Here is a 23,078-nt window from a genome sequence, read left to right on the forward strand (position 1 = left end):
ATGGAGGACAAATGCAAGTTTCAGAAAAGTATTCTTCATATGATCCCATCATCCTTATTTTAACTAAAACAATGACAAAACTATTGGCATGTAAATGTATATGTATATGTTTAAAATTCACAGACAAATACAAAATAGCCAAACATAAAAATAGGAAACAAGATTGACAATGATGGGAAAAAGTATTTATTGACATAAATGAGATGGTTTTAATTAATGAAAATAAAAGTAAAAATCTAAAAAAAAAAAAAAAAAAGCTTCTAAGCCTCAACCTAAACAGTGATGGTGTGGTGTTATTAAGGCTGAGGAGGAAGAACATGGTATTCTTTGGCTTCTTATTCCTCTGATCAGAGTTGGTTGGAATTAGGAAGCCAAAATAACTGGCACACAGAGCCTTACAAGACTCTGTGTACTCACAAGAGACTGCTTGCTAAACTGGGTTGTTGCCCAGTCTTCCCCATAACTCTGGTTCCTTCCTCAGACTGACTCATTAAGTACTTTCTGGCTTGGCTGGCCTCATCATTCAACCCCAAGATCCTCCCCTCTTCCCAGATTCTCCTTTCCTTGTGGCCCTTCTTGGATCCCTCAATGCTTTGGGAGTTCAATAATGGGGAAATCCAACTCCTGTTAGACGATTGTCAGCTCCTGGGTCTCAGACAGACCATACTGAACTTTGTGCTCATCAAACAGCTTCCGAAGGGCATTGATGTAGAGTGCATGGTACTTGTCCACTGTCTCCTTGTTTGGCTTCTTTATCCTGGGAATTGGCAGGGGCTCCCCAACTGTGGGGCAGGAGAAGAGACAAGCATCAGACCTTCCCCTTCAACTCAAACTACCATCCCTCAGAGGAAGTTACATACTGATACTCGGTATCTTGGTCCCCTCTACCTCCTTTATTCTTTCTCCCCGCTCCAACCCCACCCTGTCCCATGTTCTCCAAATACCTAATCTCATGCATGCTTAAGAGAATGAGAGTAAACTTAGGAGAGTGCTGAAGGCACGTGTGTGAATAATGATGCCCTCATGGCAGCAGTTGAACTCTGTCCCTCCTGTCCCTCCTGCCACAACTCTTATCTGCGTAGTTGTCCTCCCTACCCTGCTCTCAACCACAACCACCGGAATTCCCATTGCCCATCCCAGCTGTGTGCCAGGCCCCCTGGGACTTGAGGGCTGGATGGGGGGAATCAAGGACCAGGGTGGTCCAAAGATGCTGGAAAGCTTACCAACTGTGGTAATGGGATGATTGAAAGGCAGGAATCCCCAGGATCCTCGAATGAGGCCCCGGCCATGGAAGGTACAGAAATTTAGTCCCAGGATTTTTTTGAATGTGTTCTGCAAGGTTTTTTGGAAGAACCTTTTCCACGTGCCCTCAGGGAAGGTCTCTTGATTGTGAACTTCATTCTGTCCAAAGGAATAGGAAGGGACAAGGTATGCTCTGCAAAGAGACAGGCAGAAGTGTGAGTTCTTCCAGGAAGCTCCCCACAGTGAAACCCTCTCCAAGGTAGGAAAGCTTTACAATGGCCCCATTATAGGACAAGAGTCCAAGCACCCAAGCATCTCCAGCCTTGTGTATTATCCTTGCTATGCTCCACATCCCTCCAACTGAACATTTTGAGGGGAGTTGCTGCACTTTGTCCTGTGATTGGAGGAAATGAATCACTAATCTCAGGAAATCTAATTGCCTAAATTGTACACATCCAGAGGATCTTCCTAAACTGTGTGTCTGGACATGTCACTCCTCTCTTGAAAACTCTTCCCAGAGCTCCTCACTTTGTACCAGGCACTTAGTGTGGCCTACACGCTCCAGCCTTGCCTACCTGGCTAGCTTCTTCTCTCCCCAACGCTTTGTCACAGTCTGCTTAGCCATACTAAGTGTGCTAAGTTCGCACTCGTCTATGAGTCTTTGTACATCCCACTCCCTCTGCCAAAAATGCCTTCCCCCTGTCTTCACATGGCTTATTCTATTTCACCCTTCACTACTCAGCTCTAGTTTCATCCACTTGAACGAGCTCCAGTTCTTTGACCTCCTCCAACTTCTCCCACCCCCAACCCCTGCATCTAGTGCTTGCTTCTTTGCTATACTAACACTACCCCAACTCTGTACTCCTTCCTGGCTGACTCCCAGTAGACAGCAAGCCATTTGAAAATGTCTTATCGATCTCTGAACTCCTAGGGCCTGGCATAGTGCCTGACATATTGTCATAGGTCCTTGCTAAATACCAGAGTTATTTCTCCCCTTTGGTCGGACTGACAACTCCTACTAATATTTCAATTCACAATTCAGATGTCACCCACTTATGAAACTTCTACTTTGGGTGGAAGGCTTTCCATCAATTGGTGCTCTCATAGTGCTTTGTACATATGTCCATCATGACACATCTTTCATTCAATATTGATTGAGTTCCTTCTATGTGCCAGTGCTTTTTTCAAGCCCTCAGGATACATAAGTGAACACAGTGGATTAAAAAAATAATCTCTGTCATCATGGAACTTATCTTTTATTAAGGGAAGACAGACAATAAATAATAATGAACAAATAAAAAGCCATATATGTAAAGAAATAAAACTGATGACATATGAAAAGATAATACGTACAATGGGAAAAAACAGAGCAGCATGATCAGGATAGACTTTATTGAGAATAGACATTTGAGCAAAGACCTGAAGGAGGTAAAAGAATGAGCCAAACAGCTATTTGGAGGAATAATGTCTTAGACAGGGGAAACAGCTGGAGCAAAGACCCTAAGAGAGGAGCATGTGGCTTGTTTGAGGAACAGCAAGGAACAGCTCTAATGGAGGGAGCAAGGGGGATAGCAGTGGGTGAACAGATCAAAGATGTGGCTAAGGACCAGATCATTTAGGGTCTTGCAGGCCCTTTAAAGACTTTGGTTTTGCTCAGAGTGAAATGGGAGCCATCGGAGCACTTGGAGTAGTGACATGATCTCATCTGACTCATGGTGGATAGGATCATGCTGGCCACAGTTAAGAACAGACTCTGGAATGTGAGGGAGGCAAGGATAGAAGCAGGGAGAGCTCTTAGGAGACTTGCAATAATCCAGGGGAGAGACGATGGGGTGGAAAACCAGGGGGTGATAGTTGAGATGCTAAGGGGTTGACTTCTGGATATATTATGTAATTATACATGACTATGTCTGTTTTCCATTGGACCAGGAGACCTTTAGGGCAAGGACCAAGTCTTATTTAGTTTTACATCCTCAATGCTTAGTACCATGCCTGACACAAAATAGCTGTTCAATAACTGCCTTCTACTTTTCAAACCAGATTATGTGCTGTTTGGGGGCTGTATCCATATCTTCTGCATCTTTGCAAACCCCACAGCATCAAGTTCAGTGCCTTCCTTCCCCTGGATAGTTTCTCTGGGCCTCACAGTGCATGGGGTGATATAGTCTAAAGTCCCACTTCCCCAGACCCCCAGCCTACCAGGTAATGTGCAGAAGATAAAGGTCTTTTACTGTTCTTTCTCCAACTTCAAGTTTTAACAGAACCCATCAGAATGTGTCTGAAGGCCCAAACACCCTTAAGGCGCAGTGTGAGGGAGTAGAAAGAAGCAATGAGAGTGAAGAGGGAGCCCCTTCTAACACATTTCCAAGAGAGGGCACCATTTTGGAGAGGTGCTACAGAGTACTTAGGATGCCCTGACGATAGGGCACTAGAACCTGGGGACCCACCCTGTCTTTAGTGCCACCTTCACAAAACCTTTACGCTGTTTAAGGAAGACAGTAGAGGCTCCTGGGTGGCACAAGAGGGCTTCAGCAGCTCCACCCACCACAATAACCACAGCATTGCCTGAGCCTTTCTGGGTCAGCAAATACTTCAAGGCCAACTCACTCACTGGGCACACACCTGCAAAACCAAAGAGCCAAATGACATACCGATGTGGTGCTTGAGGAGGGGTAAGGTGTTCCTTGGGGCTCTTCCTGCTCGAAATAGTTCTGTCTCCTGGCTGTGATTGTTTCCAATCTTCTGTCTTTGACCTGCCCTCCACATCTTGGGTTAGCCCTAGCCTGAGGTCGGTCCTTAGGGCCAGCTGCTTGCCTTGGGGCTCTGTGCTACTTCAGTGGGAGCTACATTGAGTTCTTCTGCCTGCTTTCTCTTAGTTCTATAGCTTGTAAGCCCATCCTTTCTTCTCTACCCCGGGAACCATAGTGGTCTCCCACTCTCCCCAGGCTGATGTCACTTGAGACTCTAGAGTTCTCTTTCCTGAGGGTAATCAGGAATGGCCACCACCAAACTGCTTCCTTCTTAGAGTAACCTGGTAAAGGTAAGCCATTCCCTGGGGTTTCTAGAGAGTAGGCAGACCCAGGATCCTGTCCAAGCCAAACTGGCATGTAGATGAACTGTGGAATGAGGATGACATCCTGTTGCTCAACAACAGTCACAGAGTCTTTCCTTACCTCTGCTTCCCATCTCTGCCCTGTGCTTACTTTCTGTTCTCTCCTGGGATGGCAGACATTGGCTCCAGGCCACAGTCCTTAAGATCCAGATTCATGCCAACCTGAGAGGTGAGCAGAATTATCCCCTGGGACTCCAGTGGTCCCACTTGGCCCCTCCAGAGATAAATGTATCTTACCTTTTTGTTTGGCTTCTGTTGTTTTCTGGTGTCCAGAGGATGGATATTCACCCAGAGAGAAGGACATTTGGCACAATACCCTGGCTTGAAGCCTGGCGTGAGGAAGTTGCCCTGGATTCTGATGGATGCCTATCCTTTTATCCCTTGATATCTTATACAAATTCGAAGGGGTTCTCAGGAAATGAAGGTCATGGGCCAGGAGGGTACCAGCTAGTGTGAAAGTCTCAAAAATGTTTTTGAGTTGCTCCTGGATGAGACTTGCTATATAAATGACTGCCCCAAAGAAGCCAATTGACATCCCAGAAACAGTCTAGCAAAGTATATCTGAGCTGTTCCATTCATGCCTGATTTTCCGTACATTTGGTTTTGATATTTGACTTTTGCCTTTTCCTTTCCACTTTGGCTTTGATCCCGAACCCCAGGCTTCTGCTTCCTCCTCTGAAAGGATTTTTGGCAACTCTTATGAATGCCTATAACTTACCCTCCTACCTAATCAAACCCTGCCTCCCGGATTAAACCTGAGGCTCAGCCACATATTCCTGTCACTGGCCCAGTGTGCTCGGGACTCATTTTCTACTAAGTGTTCTTCCAGCAGAGAGTGAGTACTGGACTGACTGTCAAGGCTTATTAAAGTTGGAGCCCCAAGGTAGGTCAGAGAATGGAATGATCTCTTATACTCACCCATTGACATCACATATTCTCGCACAATTGGGATCCAGAAGATCCCTTCCAAGGTCGCTATATAAGGAGTGATGGCTGGGAAAATCCGAGCAAAGCCAGTGGTCTCAGTGGCAAAGTTGATGAAGATACCATAAGGGAGTATGCCATGGGGGTGGCTGGCAATGATATAGTTTTGTCTGGGAGAGAGGTCATGAGTCTTCACCAGCTGTTAGTGGGAGATTGAGTCAGAGCAGTAGATAGAAGGAAGAGAGGACATGTGGACTCAGAGGCCAGCAGGTAGCCTGTGTTTCCCTTGGGGAGCCCCTAATCCCTATTCACTGGGATATTGTCACTCTCATAGAATTGCCAGGGTTATGATGCTCGGTGAGGCTGACCTGAGTTTGCCACTGTGAGGCAAGGTGCTATTCATTCATTTCCCCACCTGCCCATCCATCTTGGGACCATACTCTATATTATGCCTCTGGGCTTTGACCTCCACTGTTGGCCACAAAAGCCTTTGAAAATATGGGGCTGAGTGGGGAGGGAGAATCTGGGCAACAGGGAATGAGGCCCTTCAAAGAGGAAGGGTCATTACCATTACTGGGAAGTAATTTCGGAAATATTTCCAGATTGTCCAGTTTCGTACCCAAGCTGAACGTCTACCACCTGCAAGTACAGAGGGAAGGGAAGAGTGGGTGAGGTCTTGCCAATCCCTCTACTTCTTCTGGAGGTGGAGGGATCTTCCTAATGTCCTCGGGTCAGGAGGGGGTTCCTTCTCACATTTCCATGTTTCTTGGACATAGAGCTATAAGGTCTATCCCTGAATCCAATCCCCAAGAAGACACAGGCAGCCCCTGCTCTTCTGGAGCTGCCAGAAAGGTGAGAGAGAAATAGCATGAAGCTGGGAGCACCCGCTCAGAAACCAGCCTCTTAATTCTTCCTGGGCAGCCTGGCCGAGCCCTCTGTTCCTGCTGAGCTTTGCACCCCTGCCTCTCTTCTCTTCCCTCTCTCCTTTGCCCTTCCTCCTCTCTCCCTCACTTCCACTCCCTGCCCTCCTTTCCCTTTCCCCTTCTTTCCTCTCCTCACCTCTTCTCCCCCTGCCTCTCTCACTCTTCCCTTCCACCCTCACTCCGTCCCTGTGGTTTCCTCCTTGGCACAGACAGGGATCACTGCTCTTCCCCTGTTTCTTACCTTGACTGTGGGTGTTCCAGTCATAGGCGAGCCAGGCTAAGGCGAGCACAGACACCATCCAGAACTTAGTGAACACCAGAAAGTAGGGTATAAGGATAATAGGAATAGCTCCTGAGGGGACACAAGGGGTTCATGCCCTTTAGTTCCCTTCAAGTTTAATACACATCTCATTACCCCAGTCTCTGCTCTGTAGTGAAGAAGCAGGTCAAGGCCAGTGTGAGACTGTTTTTCCCTCATCCCCCCACCCCCCATCTCCCTCTTAGCTCTGCTGCAGTCCAGGATGACCTCTGAGTCCCTGAATCTGGGCCCCCTTGATGGCTGCGATCTTAACTGAGGAAATGGCAGAACCATGGCATTCTCAGAGTAGGTCCTCACCTGGGGTCAAAGGACAGCACTACTTGGCAACTGAAAGGAACAGCATCTTGTGCCAATGGCTGACATCCCCATTCTGAGACCTCAAGAAGTCCTCAACCCTCCTTCCTTTGTCACACTGCTCTGTCAGCACATTCCAGTGGAGAGGGGCTGCCTGCACTGTATAGGCTGTTTGATGCTGAGAGGAAAATACATATTAGAAACTGCTTTACTGTGTTCAATTTCATCCCATTCAAAATGGGTCAAAAGTTCAGAAGGGGGAAAAATCATTTCTGTTAGCAAAGGGTCACAGCAGATTGTGAAATGTGAATGTGATACATCTTACAGCCGTGGGAGTTGAATTCCATTTTAAAATCTGCATCCATGAGACAGAGGGGCTCGTACCCATATTGTGAATTTTAAAAAATTCGGCTAAAGGAATCACTTCATTGACCAGATAACCATATCACAGTAGATAAAAAGTTTCAGAGAAGGGGAAGAAACTCAAGAGTTACCAAACAGTGGATATGTCTCTTGCATCTTGTATTCTGATGGAAATAACAAGAAAAAGATGGAATGGGCATTTCAAAAAAAAGTCATGTTGTGGGGTAGAAGAAATCTTAGTGATAGGCTGAATTCCCCTTATAAGATCTGGCTGAGATGGCTGTTGTAAGCATGCTAATTAAATAAGAAATAGTAGGGGGAGGAATTTTATGGGAAGCTTGCCATGGATAAAAATCCTGCTACCTCTGACCCTCATAAAAGATGAGAGTAAATTTGCTGGGTAAGCCTCAGAAGAAAACTTAGATAAAATTAAATATGAATCATTATTAATTAAAGGGAGCCTAGGTATATAATTTCTTTTATATCTTACTTCTAATAAATTTAGTTTGTATCACCAGCAATTAGAAGAGTGCTTTGCATGCAGTAAGTATTCAACAAATATCTATAGATTGACTGAAAGATGAAGAAATGTTTTCTCTTTTCAATATTAGGTAAACTTAAATGATTAGTGTTTAGTCAGCATTTGTGTTGTTTAAATCCAATGTTGTTTTGAAAGTATAGATGGGTTAATTTCATGCCTTATATCTAATCATTTTCAGTAATCCACCAGTCCTAAAAGTAGTCTACTGAACTGGTCTATTCCAGTTGAGCTATTTCAAATCCTAAAAGATGATGCTGTGAAAATGTTGCACTCAATATGCTGGCAAATTTGGAAAACTCAGCAGTGGCCACAGGACTGGAAGAGGACTGGAGTTTTCATTCCTATCCCAAAGAAAGGCAATGCCAAAGAATGCTCAAACTATTGCACAATTGCACTCATCTCACATGCTAGTAAAGTAATGCTCAAAATTCTCCAAGCCAGGCTTCAACAGTCTGTGAACTGTGACCTTCCAGATGTTCAAGCTGGATTTAGAAAAGGCAGAGGAACCAGAGATCAAATTGCCAACATGCACTGGATCATCAAAAAAGCAAGAGAGTTCTAGAAAAACATCTACTTCTGCTTGATTGACTATGCCAAAGCCTTTGACTGTGGATCACAACAAACTGTGGAAAATTCATAAAGAGATGGGACTACCAGACCACCTGACCTGCCTCTTGAGAAACCTGTATGCAGGTCAGGAAGCAACAGTTAGAACTGGACATGGAACAACAGACTGATTCCAAATAGGGAAAGAGTACATCAAGGCTGTATATTGTCACCCTGCTTATTTAACTTCTATGCAGAGTACATCATGAGAAATGCTGGGCTGGAGGAAGCACAAGCTGGAATCAAGATTGCCAGGAGAAATATCAATAACCTCAGATATGCAGATGACACCACCCTTATGGCAGAAAGCAAAGATCTAAAGAGCCTCTTGATGAAAGTGAAAGATGAGAGTGAAAAAGTTGGCTTAAAACTCAACATTCAAAAAAAACACAAAAAACAAAAAACTCAACATTCAGAAAACTAAGATCATGGCATCCGGTCCCATCACTTCATGGCAAATAGATGGGGAAACAGTGGAAACAGTGACAGACTATTTTGGGGGCTCCAAAATCACTGGAGATGGTGATTGCAGCCATGAAATTAAAAGACGCTTGCTCCTTGGAAGAAAAGTTGTGACCAACCTAGACAGCATATTCAAAAGCAGAGACATTACTTTGCCAACATAGGTCCATCTAGTCAAGGCTTTAGTTTTTCTAGTAGTCATGTATGGATGTGAGGGTTGGACTATAAAGAAAGCTGAGTGCTGAAGAATTGATGCTTTTGAACTGTGGTATTGGAGAAGACTCTTGAGAGTTCCTTGGACTGCAGGGAGATCCTACCAGTCAATCCTCAAGGAAATCAACTGGAAGGACTGATGCTGAAGCTGAAACTCCAATACTTTAGCTACCTGTTGTGAAGAACTGACTCATTTGAAAAGACCCTGATGCTGGGAAAGATTGAAGGCAAGAGAAGTGGACGACAGAGGATGAGATGGTTGGATGGCATCACAGACTCAATGGACATGAGTTTGAGTAAACTCTGGGAATTGGTGATGGACAAGGACGCATGGCGTGCTGCAGTCCATGGGGTCACAAAGAGTCAGACACGACTGAGCAACTGAACTGGACTGAGAGCCATATCTCAATAAACATCACTCCCCTTGTGAAATCTGTTAGAACTGCAGATGTGGCACCTCAGAGGACCATAAGTGTCCTTTGAGGGCAATCTTGCCAGACCCAACCTGTTTGAATATCATCGGTGTCACTTATGGTGACAAAAGGGAGATTTAAAGAGATAGGAGAAACACAGGCCAAACATGGAAGGGCTTGACTTTGTGAAACAAGGAGTTCCGTGAAAGAAAGCAAGGGTGTCTGAGGCAAGAATAAAGGACACATTTGTGTATGTGTATGTGTGGCACTATCTTAGACATTATGGCCTTGACACAGAGATGCTTCCAACCTGTTATCCATGTTCAAGTGAGTAGTTTTGGAGTGGATTATCAAGGAAGAAGTTCACATAAGGCAGGCTCTTAATTTAGTTTGTACTGAAGATGGCTAAACCATTCTAATAGATATGTAGCACGGTATCTCATCATCGTTTTTATTTTGTTTCTCTTATACCTAATCATGCTTAACAGTTTTTTATGTGTTTAACTGTCTTTTGTATATCCATTTTAGTGCAGTGTCTATTAAAATATTTGGCTCATTTTTCAACTAGATTGTTTGTTTTCTTTGTGAGTTTCTTTATACGATCTGGATACAATTTCTTTTATTTGGATACAAGTCTTTTATCAGATATGTGATTTGCAAACATTTTCTCCAGTTTGTGTTTATCTTAAAAAAAAATTTTTTTTTTGGCCATGCAACAAGGCTTGTGAGATCTTAGTTCCCAGACCAGGGATTGAACTCAGGTCCTCAGTGAAGCACAGAGTCCTAAGCACTGGGATGCCAGGAAATTCCCTGTGTTTATATTTTTATTTATTTATTTATTTTTTAATTTTTTTAATTTTAAAATCTTTAATTCTTACATGCGTTCCCAAACATGAACCCCCCTCCCACTTCCCTCCCCATAACATCTCTGTGGGTCATCCCCATGCACCAGCCCCAAGCATGCTGTATCCTGCGTGAGACATAGACTGGCGATTCAATTCTTACATGATAGTATACATGTTAGAATGCCATTCTCCCAAATCATCCCACCCTCTCCCTCTCCCTCTGAGTCCAAAAGTCCGTTATACACATCTGTGTCTTTTTCCCTGTCTTGCATACAGGGTCGTCATTGCCATCTTTCTAAATTCCATATATATGTGTTAGTATACTGTATTGGTGTTTTTCTCTCTGGCTTACTGTGTTTATATTTTTATTCTGTTAACAGAGTCTTTCTTAGAGCAAAAACTTTTAATTTTGATGAAGTCCAATTTATCATTTATTTTTCTTTTACGGATTGTGCTTTTGATATTAAATCTAAGAACACTTTACTTAACCTCAGGTCATGAAGATTTTCTCTTACGTTTTTACTACAAGTTTTATGTTTTACTTTTTAGATCTGTGATCCATTTTGAGTTAATCTTATAAGGTGTGAGGTTTTGGTCAAGATCCATTTACTACATATGGATAACCAATTGTCCCAGCATTGTTTGTTGAAAATACTATCTTTCCTCCGTTTAATTGCTTTTGCATGTTTGTCAGATATCAATTGGCCATGTTTGTGCAGATCTGTCTGGACTCTATTCTTCTTTTCGTGTTTTTTTTTTTTTTTCCTGTTGTGTGTGTTTTTTTTTTTCTGGACTCTGTTCTGTTCCATTGATCCATGTGCTGATCTCTTCACAAATACATCACTGTCTTAATTACTATAGTTTTCCACTAAGTCTAAAAACCAGATAGTGTGATCCCCTAAATATTCTTTTTTCAAAATGGCTTTAGATATTATAGTTCTTTTGTTTTTCTATATAAATTTTACAATCATCTCGTCGATGTTTATACAAACACCTGATGAGGCTTTTCAAATTAAACCTTTTATTTTGAAAAAGACTTAAATAGAAAATTTGCAAGAATATTTTAATAAAATCCCACATAAGCTTCATCTAGCTCTCTTTATTGTTACCATTTTGCATTTGACTTATTCCTAAATATAAGTATATAAATATATGTTTGTATTTATAGTCCATTGCAGAGATCACAGTGCTTTGCTCCTAAGTAACTGTGTATTTTCTAAAAATTAAGGCACTCACAGTGCCATTATCAAATTTGGGATATTTAGTTTTAGTATTTAGGAAAAACTGTTATCAAATGCACTCTGTTGGGATTTTTATTTGAGCTGTGTTACATTTATAGATCAGTTTTGGGGAGAACTGACATCTTTGACGGAGAAGGCAATGGCACCCCACTACAGTACTCTTGCCTGGAAAATCCCATGGATGGAGGAGCGTGGAAGGCTTAAGTCCATGGGGTTGCTGAGGGTTGGACATGACTGAGCGACTTCACTTTCATTTTTCACTTTCATGCATTGGAGAAGGAAATGGCAACCTACTCCAGTATTCTTGCCTGGAGAATCCCAGGGATGGGGGAGCCTGGTGGGCTGCCGTCTATGGGGTCACACAGAGTCGGACACGACTGAAGTGACTTAGCAGCAGCAGCAGCAGACATCTTTGAGTTTTCCAATCCATGAACACAGTACGTCTCCATTTAGGTCTTTAATTTTATTAGCATGTTATAGTTTTCAGCCTACAGATGCTGTACAGGTTTTATTAAATATATTCATAAGTATTTTATTTTTGAAGGCATTTAAATGGTATTGTTTTTAAATTTTTATTTTCAATCATTCTCTGCTAGTATATAGAAACATGGTTGATTTTTATGTGAGATCTTGTGACCTGGGACTTTGTTAACCTCATTTGTTAGTTCTTAGAGGGATATTTTTTAGTACATTTTTAAAATAGACTTAGAAATATGTAATCGAACGGGATTTTCTACACAGATGATCATGTCATCTGTTAATTAGTACAGTTTATTTCTTACTTTTCAATCTGTATGGTTTTCTTTCTTTTTCTTCTTGCTTTATGGCTAGGACTTTTAGCATGATGTTGAATACAAATGGTGAGTGTGGACATCCTTGCTTTGCTCCCCATATTAGGGAGAAAGCTTTCAGTTTTTCACCATTAAGTAGCTGCAGGGTTTTTTTTTTTTTAATAGATGCTGTTTATCAAGTTGAGAAAGTTGCCTTCTATTCCTAGTTTGCTGGGAGATTTTGTCATGGATTAAATTTTGTCAAGTGCCTTCTCTTTCTTTTTTGCTTAAATCCAAGATAGCAAATTTTATTAAGAAAAAAATTTTTTTCAAATGTTTTTTCTACAACAATTGATATAATTGTGTATTTTTCTCCCTTAGGTGGTTAATATGGTTAAAATTGTTTTTCAAATATTTACTTTTGCATTCCCGGAATAAAGCCTACTTGGTCATGGTATATTACTCTTTGTAATATATTGCTGAATTTGATTTGCTAGTATTTTGTTGAGGATTTTTGCATCTATATTCATGAGGGATATTGGTCTGTAGTTTTCTTTTTTGTATTGTTTTGTCTGGTTTTGGTATCAGGGTCTGGCCTCATAAATGAGTCATTAAGTGTTCCTCCCTCTTTGATTTTCTGGAAAAGATGATGTAGAATTTGTGATATATCATCTTTAAAATGTTTGGAAGAATATGCCACTAAAACCATCTAGGTCTGCAGATTTCTGTTTTGGAAGTTTACAATGTTCCAAAATTAAAATTTAATTTAATTAGTAGTTATAGGTTACCTGTTTCATTTTGGGTAAGTTTTGGTTGTTTGTAGTTTTCAAAGAAGTCATCAAATATAATTGTTAACTTGTTTATTTATTTTTTCAGTTTCAGAAGTTTTCACTTTGAAGCTCCATTGATAGGTACATAGACATTTAGGATAGTTAAGTCTTCTTGGTGAATTGACCCTTTTACCATCTACTTTACCTTGGTTGTGACTTTAAAAAGATAAACACATGGAGCCTCAAATTACTAATGATTACTAGCTTTGGTTAAAGATGGTACCAGTATGAATCTAAGTGGGTCCTTTCTTCAAATCATCTCTGATTCACCTTTCTTACTAACTTTCTCATATAGTAACAGCAACATTTATTGTATACTCATTGTGTAAAGCTAAGTATTACACATGTGTATTTTATTTAATCTTCATAAAGACCCCATCAGGACAATAAGCATTCTCATTTTGTGGACGAGGGACCCAGGTTCAGAGAGGTTCAATAACTACTTTAGGTCACACAGCTAGCTGGTGGGTGAGCCAGAGTTGAGAACTCACACTCTTCCTCCAGAGACTGAGCTCTCCCAAAGGCCTCCATCTCAACACTAAGACCAGGAGACTGTACTCTTAACTACTGAGCTCGAATCATTGCTTTCCTTTAGTCAATTATTACTTTCTGTCAGTTCTGTCCTTCAAACGTCTTTCAAATTATTCTGTTCCATACCTCCGTGCTACCACCAGTCCAAGTTACCACCTCTCTTTCTAAGCCAACTGCCAATGTCTTGTAATAGGTTCCCTGCATCCATTTGAGTCATGATGCAACCAGAAGGCTAAATGCAGATCTCTGTCCTTCTACAGCATATAACCAAGAACATGGCTGGCTTGTGAAAGAGACATTTCTGCGGCTCAGTGATTACTTAATGTATCAAAAGTGGTGATAAATATGAGAACTGATGGGGTTGGTGGTAATTTAATAATTCAATAACTCACATGGCTTCTGGTGACTCTTAGGATTAAGTCCAGTCTTGTAACCTTGGTTCTGAAGGTCCTCCGTGAGGGAGCGCCTGGCCACCCCCTTGCGCTCTGCATGCCACCAAACTGTGCTATTGTAGATTTCTTCTACCTATTCTGTTCTCCAGCCTCCAGGCTTCTGTGCATGTTGTCCCTTTTGCCTGGAAGACTCTTCCCTCAGCTTTTTGCCTGGCTAGTTCTTATTCATATTTCAGGCCTCAGGATAAATGTCAGTTTCAACATTTTGGAGATATCTTCAACTTCTCTCCCTTTCCAAAAAAAAAAAGAAAATCTCTCCCATTCATCCTTCTGCCTCTGTCTCCATTGCTACTGCTGTGGTCCAGAATTTGATCTCCTCTGGTCTAGACTGCAGTCTTTTGTCTATTCTTGCCTGCTGATCTCTTCCCCCTACTCTGTTTTCCATGCTTCTGCCAGATTTATTTTTAACTAAGCACAGTTGTAGTGTTGTTTGCCTCCTATGAAACCTTCAGTACTGTCCCACTGCTAACAGGATAAAGTCTGAACATGTTAGTCAGGCATTTAAGGCCCTCCATGGACCGGCCCCACTCACCTTCCTAGCCTCATCTCTCAGCACCAGGACTCATACCCCATATGATCTAGCATGCGGTCCCCAAACAACTGTAGGGACATGGGGTGATCTGAAGTGGTTCATAGATGGAAAGTTATTTTAATATGTAGTGAATCAAAGTGAGTTCATGGTAGTGGTATAAAGTTTCCTATTAAAATATATTAATTTAGGTTATAGGAGTGAATCAGTTTGGGGAAAATGTTAAGTAATAATAGGATAGGTGGTACTCAGCTGTGGAAAGAACCAGAAGGTGGGATGCAAATGACTGAAGAATGGGAAACAGAGGTTCAACCACCTTAGTCTACTCTTCATTCCCTCAACCCACCATGCAATTTCACATCTCCATGTCTTTGGTGATGCTGTTCCTTGTTTCATTTGCTGTTTGTTTGGTTAGCAACTTACCACACAGTAGGCCCTCTGCCTACTAGACAGTAAGTTTTTTGAAAACAGCCTTTAGCACCGTGCCAAGCACAGGGAGATGACTCATGATAAATATATTTGTAACATTCAATTGAAGTGCACAGAAGTTTGATTTCAAAATTCTCCTAGTAGCAAGTGAATGTTAACCGGGAGAGAAACCACCAGTGCCCTTGTTCTAAATTAGGAAAGGAGCTTCTGATGTTCCAGGGTGTGCGTGAGTGTGTAAGGTTATGGAAGCCTGTCATTTCCAGAATAAAATGAAAACTAAGATTTTTAATCAGTTGGCTCAAACAAAGCCTTCAGAAATCCAAGAACATGACTGGTTTGTCAAAGGCGAATTCTGTGGCTTTACAATCACTACATTGCATTTGTATAAGAACCAACGGGAGTGAAGAAGATAACTTGATTCAACACACATAGACTGAGCACACATCACATGAAGTCCCTGTGCTAGAAGCAGTGGGGGCAGGGTTGAGGCACTGAAGGAGGAGGATGGAGAATACGGAAGTGATGAAAAGAATGTCAGTATGGTCACCGATGCCTTGTATGGAGGGAGCATTTATTGTCAATAAGCACTCTGTTCAGCACCTAATGTGTGTTATTTCATTTAATACTCTCACGACCCTGAGAAGTAGATAATTTTATTATCTCCATTTTACATATGAAGAAACTGAGGCTCAGAGAGGTCATGTATCTTCACTCCATGCTTTGGGAGAAAAAATAGGTAGTATTTGTTGAGTCTTTAAGAACCAAAAACTATTTTAAGCACTTTAAATATGCTTGATTAATTTTAAGTCATATTAAAACATAAAAATAAAGTTCCTGCCTTCCAGAAACTCATAGTCTAGAGGGGAAAATTGATACCATAAATAACAGATATATCCCAGAGGGTGAGAATGATACAGTCAGGGTTCAAATGTCATTATACGAGAACCATTCTTTACTACAACCTAGAAAGGTTTATGGGCAATCTAGAAAGGTTTCTTGCAGAAGGTACGACTTAAATTGAATCTTGAAGGAAAAGTAGGATTTTGACAGATGGATTAGTGGCAAAAGGGCCTTCCACAAGCAAAGAAGAGCTCCAACAAAGGCCTAGATAGGGAAGAGTTCAAGGTCTGTGAGTAACATCATAACTTGCAAAAGTACAGGGAGTATGGGAAACCATGGAATAGCAGATGATGCTGGGAAAGAAGCAGAGGAGCTCAGGTCTGATGCTTAAGGGAATGAGAACCCAGATTCTCATGAGAGAAAGAGCATGATCATATTTGTCCATCAGAAAGATTGTTTGAAATGACTTTGGGAGCAGGAGAAACTGAGGGAGGGAGGTCAGCTAAGAGCTGCAGTGTCTTAGATGAGAGATAGTGAGAACCTGAAATAGGCTACTATTTCTGAAATCAATTTGAAAGATACTATGGAGGCAGAATTTTCAGGGTTTGGCAGTTGATTGTATGCAGGGGAGTGAAGAAGAGGTAATAGGGAGTGATGCCTTGAAGGGGCCTGTTTAAATGCTGGGAAGGTATCAAAATTTCTATTTGCCTCATTTTCTAGGATCTGGTTACTCATTATTCTTCTTGAAGGTGCAATGAAATCAGAGTCTAGGGTGCTTGTCTGAGAAGTGGTAGTCACTCTTCTGTTGATCAAATTGATACATGGCAGAAACCAATACAATATTATAAAGCAATTATCCTTCTATTAAAAATAAATACATTTTAAAATGACCAATAAACACATAAAAACATTAAAAAATGTCTTATGAGGTGGAGTAGTTGGGCTCCAAGTAATGTCAATTCCTATAACCCCCCAAAATAAAATGAACACCTGTTGAGGGTTTTCTTTGATTATCAGAGTGGTCTTGGGAGCTCTGTTCTACAGTGGTGGAGGGTGAATAACTTACTTGCACAAGGTCACATAATAAGTAAAAGGCAGACTTAGTCTGTTTGACTCCCAAGACTATGTTCTATTTTTTGTAGTATCAGCAACCAGAGAAAGGAGGCAGGTCCATGAAAAAAAGGATTTCCAGGAGAGGGAGAAACGAATAAGAGGTAGACTTGTTTTACTGAGGAGAGGTCTTTACTGAGGAGAAGAAATGTGGAAGAATCAACTGTGTCAAGCCTGGTCTTGCAAGAAATATAATATTGACAAGGCATGACTCCTGTTTTCATGAAGCCTATTGGGTAGAGGAGACAAAGGGTGTAAAGGCTGCTGCTGCTAAGTCACTTCAGTCGTGTCCGACTCTGTGTGACCCCATAGACGGCAGCCCACCAGGTTCCTCTGTCCCTGGGATTCTCCAGGCAAGAACACTGGAGTGGGTTGCCATTTCCTTCTCCAATGCATGAAAGTGAAGGCTGCTACTCAACCAATTTTTACAAAGTGCAGAGATTTTCAGAGACAATGTAGTCTCAGGTTACCAGGAAAGGGTTGCAGAGAAGGTATGACTTGAGCAATATTTCAAAGAAGGGATTGTCCATAGATAGTCAGGAAGGGTGATCAGGAAATTTTTTAAGTGGAGGAAATAGAGCAAAAGTAAAGGAGTGGGAGAGTAAGTATCCTTCCCACTTGTTCTAGGAAAAAGATACCTGGAATACAAGCTTCAAGTAGGGGGATGAGCTGGCAAAGAGTTAAAACCAGAGAGTGGAGGAGGTCCTCAAATGCCCCGGATGACACATTTTTACTTCATCAAGTAGGCAAGGGAAAATCAGTGACTATTTTTGAGCAGTAGAGGGCTGTAATCAAAGACACATTTGAAGGACTCTTCTGGATGTAAGCAGTGGAATATATTGGGGAGGATGGAGAGTAGAGGGCCAGGAAAGAGGATATTGCAATAGTTTAGATAGCTGGTGATACAAGCCCAGAAAAAGAGAGACAGATGGAGAGCCATCCTTTAACTGGAAGCTGGGCCTCAGAGAGGCTCTCAGGAGCATTGCTGAGTTCCAAAGGTCATGAACATTTGTTTTCCCCCAGACCATCTTTTTTTTTTTTTTAATTTTTATTTTTACTTTATTTTGCTTTACAATACTGTATTGGTTTGCCATACATTGACATGAATCAGCCACGGGTGTACATGAGTTCCCAATCCTGAACCCCCCTCCCACCTCCCACCCCATATCATCTCTCTGGATCATCCCCGTGCACCAGCCCCAAGCATCCTGTATCCTGTATCGAACATAGACTGGCGATTCGTTTCTTACATGATAGTATACATGCTTCAATGCCATTTTCCCAAATCATCCCACCCTCTCCCTCTCCCACAGAGTCCAAAAGTCCGTTCTATACAGCTGTCTCTTTTGCTGTCTCGCATACAGGGTCATCATTACCATCTTTCTAAATTCCATATACTGTATACTAACACAGACCATCTTTTCATTCCTCTCTTCTCACTTCTTTCCTCCTTCTTGTCCCTCTGCCTTTTCTCGTTCTCTCTTCCCTACTTCCTCCCCCACCCCATTGCAAGTCATCAGTCACGATTCTGACCATCATTCAGGAAGGAGAGGTGCTGAGGACGACTCTGAGCAAGACAGAAAGAATGAAGGAAAGAGTGAGAAGGAGAAGACAGAAGGGAATTAGGAAGGAAGAAGGGAGGGAGGAAGGAAGGACACTTTTTTTGTATGGAGCATTTATTGTGAACCAGCCTTGAGAGGATGGGGATATGGAGGCTTAGAAGGGTTACAGTACCTGTCTAAATTCACACAGCTAGTTGTTAACCAAGTTTGACAAACTGCAGAACCCATGTCCTGTTTACTGTGACATTGCTGCCCTTTCCTGCCTTCCCTGATCCTGTTAACCTTGTGTAATATTCTCTAGTGGCTTCATTGTGTCTGTTCATTTCACTTAACACAATCTTACAGTGTAATGATTCACTTATGTATTCAGCACTGACACCTGGAATGGTAGAATGGTGGAATGAATGATTATTTTCTCTTTGTTACTAGATAGAAAGAGCCTATACTGGACTCATTGTTGTAGTGTCACAAGGACAGCCAAAACCTTATACTTTGTAATTGCTCTGTAACTGTTGGACAGATTTGACTGTCTTAGGCATCTCTGTGGGTATCATACACTGTTACATGTTTTAGCTACCTTGATAACCTCCAAGATCCAGGATTTGTGTTGTAATTTCTAGCATAATCACTAGAAGAAGGGAAAGAGGATGTATAGTAACCTAAACTAACAGAAGACAAGTGGAATGATAATCGATTTAAAAGAAGTCAAGACAAATGGCCACTGAGTACATGAAAAGATGCTAAAGTTCACTAGTCATTATGGAAATACAAATCAAAACCACAATGAGATATCATCTCATTTCATTAGGATGACTACCAAAAAAAATAGACAATAAAGTAGTGTTGGTGAGGATGTGGAAAAATTGAAACTCATGCACACTGTCGGTGGAAATGTGAAATGATGTAGCTGCTATGGAAAACAGTATGACAATTCCACAACAATTTAAAAAATGGAATTACCATATGACCCAGCAATTCTACTTCTGGGTATATAGCCAAAAGAATTGAAAGCAGGCTCTCAAGGAGATATTTGAACACCCATGTTCATAGAGCATTATTCACAATAGCCAGGAGGTAGGAAAAACCAGAGTCCATTAATGGATAATGAATAAACAAAAAAATGGTATATACATATAATACAATATTATTCAGCTTTAAAAAGGGAGGAAATTCTGTCACAACATGGATGAATCTTGAAAACATTGTGTTAAGTGAAAGAAGGCGATCACAAAAGGACAAATAGTACATGATCCCACTCATATGAAATGGGACAGAGAGTTTTTCATTCAAGACACATAGGTGCCATAGCTCTTCTAGGATGGCTGGAAGCTGGTGAGATTGGAGGAAGGGGGTGTTACCAGGAGGCTAGTCCTTATCGTTGTGGATCTTTATGTATTCAGTGCTGAACATACCCTTTATCCTAGCTCATGTCCTTTGAGAGGGGAAAAGGAAGAAGGAGGAAAAATACTCAAGAAATGTGATTTTCTGGGAGAAAAATGAACATTATATTGAGAAGCTCTCTCCAGAAGAGCCAGAACAATCTAGGCACTTGTGTTCGAATACCATACAGAGGTTTTCCAGGATGGGACTGATCCCACACCTAAAAGGCTCAGCTCATACAGCTCTTCTCTGGGCCTCTTTTCCTTGCTCTCTCTGCCCATCTTTGCCCACTCTTTTTGGGGTCCAGACTTGAAATGACAGATGCCACCACGATGTCAAGTCTCTTAGGACATTCCGGTGACCCCCACTTTCCTAACTAAGGGCTGGAACTTGTTAAGGGGTCTTTTTGAGGAAGTTAAACATAGATGCAAAGGACAGCAACAATAAAAAATGAAACACTAGAAACATAAATTTATAGAAAAATCACTTCCTTCTCTTAATGCAACTAGAATCAAGTTATTGATAGGCTAAGGGCTTAGTGTGATTTGATTTCAATAAGGCTCACTAAGTCTTTATCTTTGGGTGGCCATGGACTCCTTTGTTAGTCTGGTGAAACCTATAGATCACTTTTCTGAATATTATTTTTAAATGCACAAAACAAAATACACAGACTCACAAAGGAAACTCATCATAGTGAAACACAGTTATCGAAATATTGCAAAAAATGTGGTACAGTAACATGAATTCTTGATTTGTGCAGTAGATAACCACACCTAATGGTAGTTCCAATAACTATTGGAATTCAGAAGTGGTAACAAGCATAAATGAACTTTTGAGATGCCTGCAACAACTGGCATGTGAAATTTAAATCTCTATGATGTCTGTTACCAACAAATTGTGGTTTGCTGCCTACATTCATCTATTCAATATGAAGTTAGTGAAAATAAAGAGGTAATTTTTTCCTTCCAAATTCAACATTGTCCCTCCGCATCTCATTCTATGTCTATGTGCATGCTAAGTTGCTTCAGCTGTGTCCGGCTCTTTGCAACCCCGTGGACTGTAGCCTGCCAGGTTCCTCTGTCCATAGGATTCTCCAGGCAAGAATACTGGAGTGGTTGCCATTTCCTTCTCCAGGGGATCTTCCTGACCCAGGGATCGAACCCGTGTCTCTTAACTCTCCTGCATTGGCAGGTGGGTTCTTTACCACTAGTGTGACCTGGAAGGCACTAGTGTCTGTAGGTCTCTATTTAAGAACCTCAGCTCTACGAGGACATATATCCTCCCATAAATTGGACTGGTCAGCCTCCTATCCTGTCCCATCCTTCAGGATGAAATTTTTCCATGCCCAGTTTCCAAACTTGGCCCCGTAATCGGCTGCCCGCAAAGACCTGGTTTCTGACTGGGAAGGGCTTGGAACTCTCAGCCCATTTGCCCAGCACTGATGACTGTGATTTTTTGAGTCTGTTGAAGAACTGGCCCCTTCTCAAAATTCCATCTAATGAGTCACTCAGGCAACCCCCAGCTTTTCCATAATTCTCTCATCGTAATAAAGAAAATCACCTTACATCTGCCCAGTACCAATTCTGCCCCTGTCCCCAAACAAGACTCTTTTCAGCTAGTTCACAGAGGGGCGGTCCTGAGAGAAGGCTGGGGTGGACTTTAAACCAGAACAACTGCGGCTTCACTCCTGGCCTTTGTGTTCCTCGGTTGGGAGGAGAGATACCTAGTGAACTCAACAATGGCCATCTCTCTGGGTGGAGAGGCACAGTCCTTCCCAGAGAGAGGAGACCGACCAAATGATCTCTTTAGAACCCTCTCAATCATCTGGAGATTCCTGCTCTCTTTCTTCATCTGTTCTCTGTGCTCTCAAGGCCCTAGGGTTCACTCACCTAAAAAGATGTAGACTGGCACCCACTGCAAAACAGAGAGGGTCTGGAGGATTTCCTGAAGATTCAGCTGGGAGAGGAAGGCCATGGCCATAGTGCTGTTCTGTTGTGGCAGGAAGCCCAAACAGAAGGCCAGTGCCTCTAAAGCTGAGCTGATTACAGGTGCTTTGCTTTAATCTCATTACTGAGTCCTTTTATCTGCTGGAGGTTTTAGTCTTGACCTAACCTTTTCTCCAGTCTTCCCTGTTCTCAGCCCCACCCTGATATCCTTACACACACATTCATCTCCCTAATATGCATCCTTTCCCCACGGGTACTCAATTGCCTTGCCTTGGGGTGGTTCTAGCTCTGTGTGTGTGGGAGGGGTTCCCCGATAAATTAGTGCAGGAAAAGGGAATGGCTTAGGCCTCAGACAGGATCTCTGAAAAGGAGTCTGCTACTTTTCCTGCTTAAGGAAAAGCACCTGGTGATCACACTTGTTTCTGCCCTGGTGGATGTGCTTTGACTCTGCCTGGCTTCCGCTGAGAGCTACCTAGTTGACTAGAGCCTTTTTCTGAGTGAATATCTAGACTTCTCAGATTCCTCCTTGCGCCTCTGTTCCCAGGGTCTCTGTACCAGCAATCAGTGGGAGAAACACTGCACAGAATGCAGACCTGGCTTCCAGTCCAGGTTCCACCAAGTTCCTCCCAAGACACTAGGGGGAATCATGCCATCTCTCTGTTGTTGGAAGGCAACCCAGCAGTTAAGGGCATGGACTTTAGAGCCAGATTGTTGGCGTTCAGGTCTCAGCTCTTCCGCTTACAAGTTGGCGAACCTCCGTGCTTCGGTTTCCCTACCTGTAAAATGGGGATAATAATAGTACCTACTTCATCAGGTTGTTCTGAGGATTGAGTGAGTGAATGTAAAGCACTTAGCACAGGGCCTGGCACACGATAAGTACTATTATGTTTCCTGTTATTAATATTCTCATTAAATTAATGTCTATTAAATATCTATTATGTTTCAGGCTAAAAGAGTTAGTTAGAATTAAAGATTGTCTCCAGATCCCAGATCCGTGGATCATTTTTTTTTTTGGTAACTTAAGTGATTATTGTTAGCCAGGTGCTGTTCTATGTGTTGAGGATTCAGTGTGGAAGAAGATGGGCATCATTCCTGCCTTTATGGAACTCACAGTCTAGTGGAGGAAACACATTAAAAAATCATGAAACTGTCTATACACTTGAATTTGTGATAAGTGTCCTACTGGAAAAGGCCAGTATTT

General features: G+C 42.0%; 1 protein-coding gene across 1 annotated transcript; it reads right to left on the bottom strand.

The window, feature by feature from the left end:
• Positions 1–258: 258 nt before the first annotated feature.
• On the bottom strand, positions 259–21,968 carry DGAT2L6 (diacylglycerol O-acyltransferase 2 like 6). Its single transcript, XM_005700706.2, has 7 exons — positions 21,821–21,968; positions 6,443–6,553; positions 5,847–5,917; positions 5,273–5,477; positions 3,690–3,864; positions 1,224–1,435; positions 259–782 (listed from the first exon to the last, which is right to left on the bottom strand). The coding sequence occupies exons 1-7, from the start codon at positions 21,909–21,911 to the stop codon at positions 628–630; spliced, it is 1,020 nt and encodes a 339-aa protein (XP_005700763.1). The 5' UTR covers positions 21,912–21,968; the 3' UTR covers positions 259–627.
• Between the last annotated feature and the right edge of the window lie 1,110 nt (positions 21,969–23,078).

This window comes from Capra hircus (assembly GCF_001704415.2).
Source record: "Capra hircus breed San Clemente chromosome X unlocalized genomic scaffold, ASM170441v1, whole genome shotgun sequence".
Classification (NCBI taxonomy): domain Eukaryota; kingdom Metazoa; phylum Chordata; class Mammalia; order Artiodactyla; family Bovidae; genus Capra; species Capra hircus.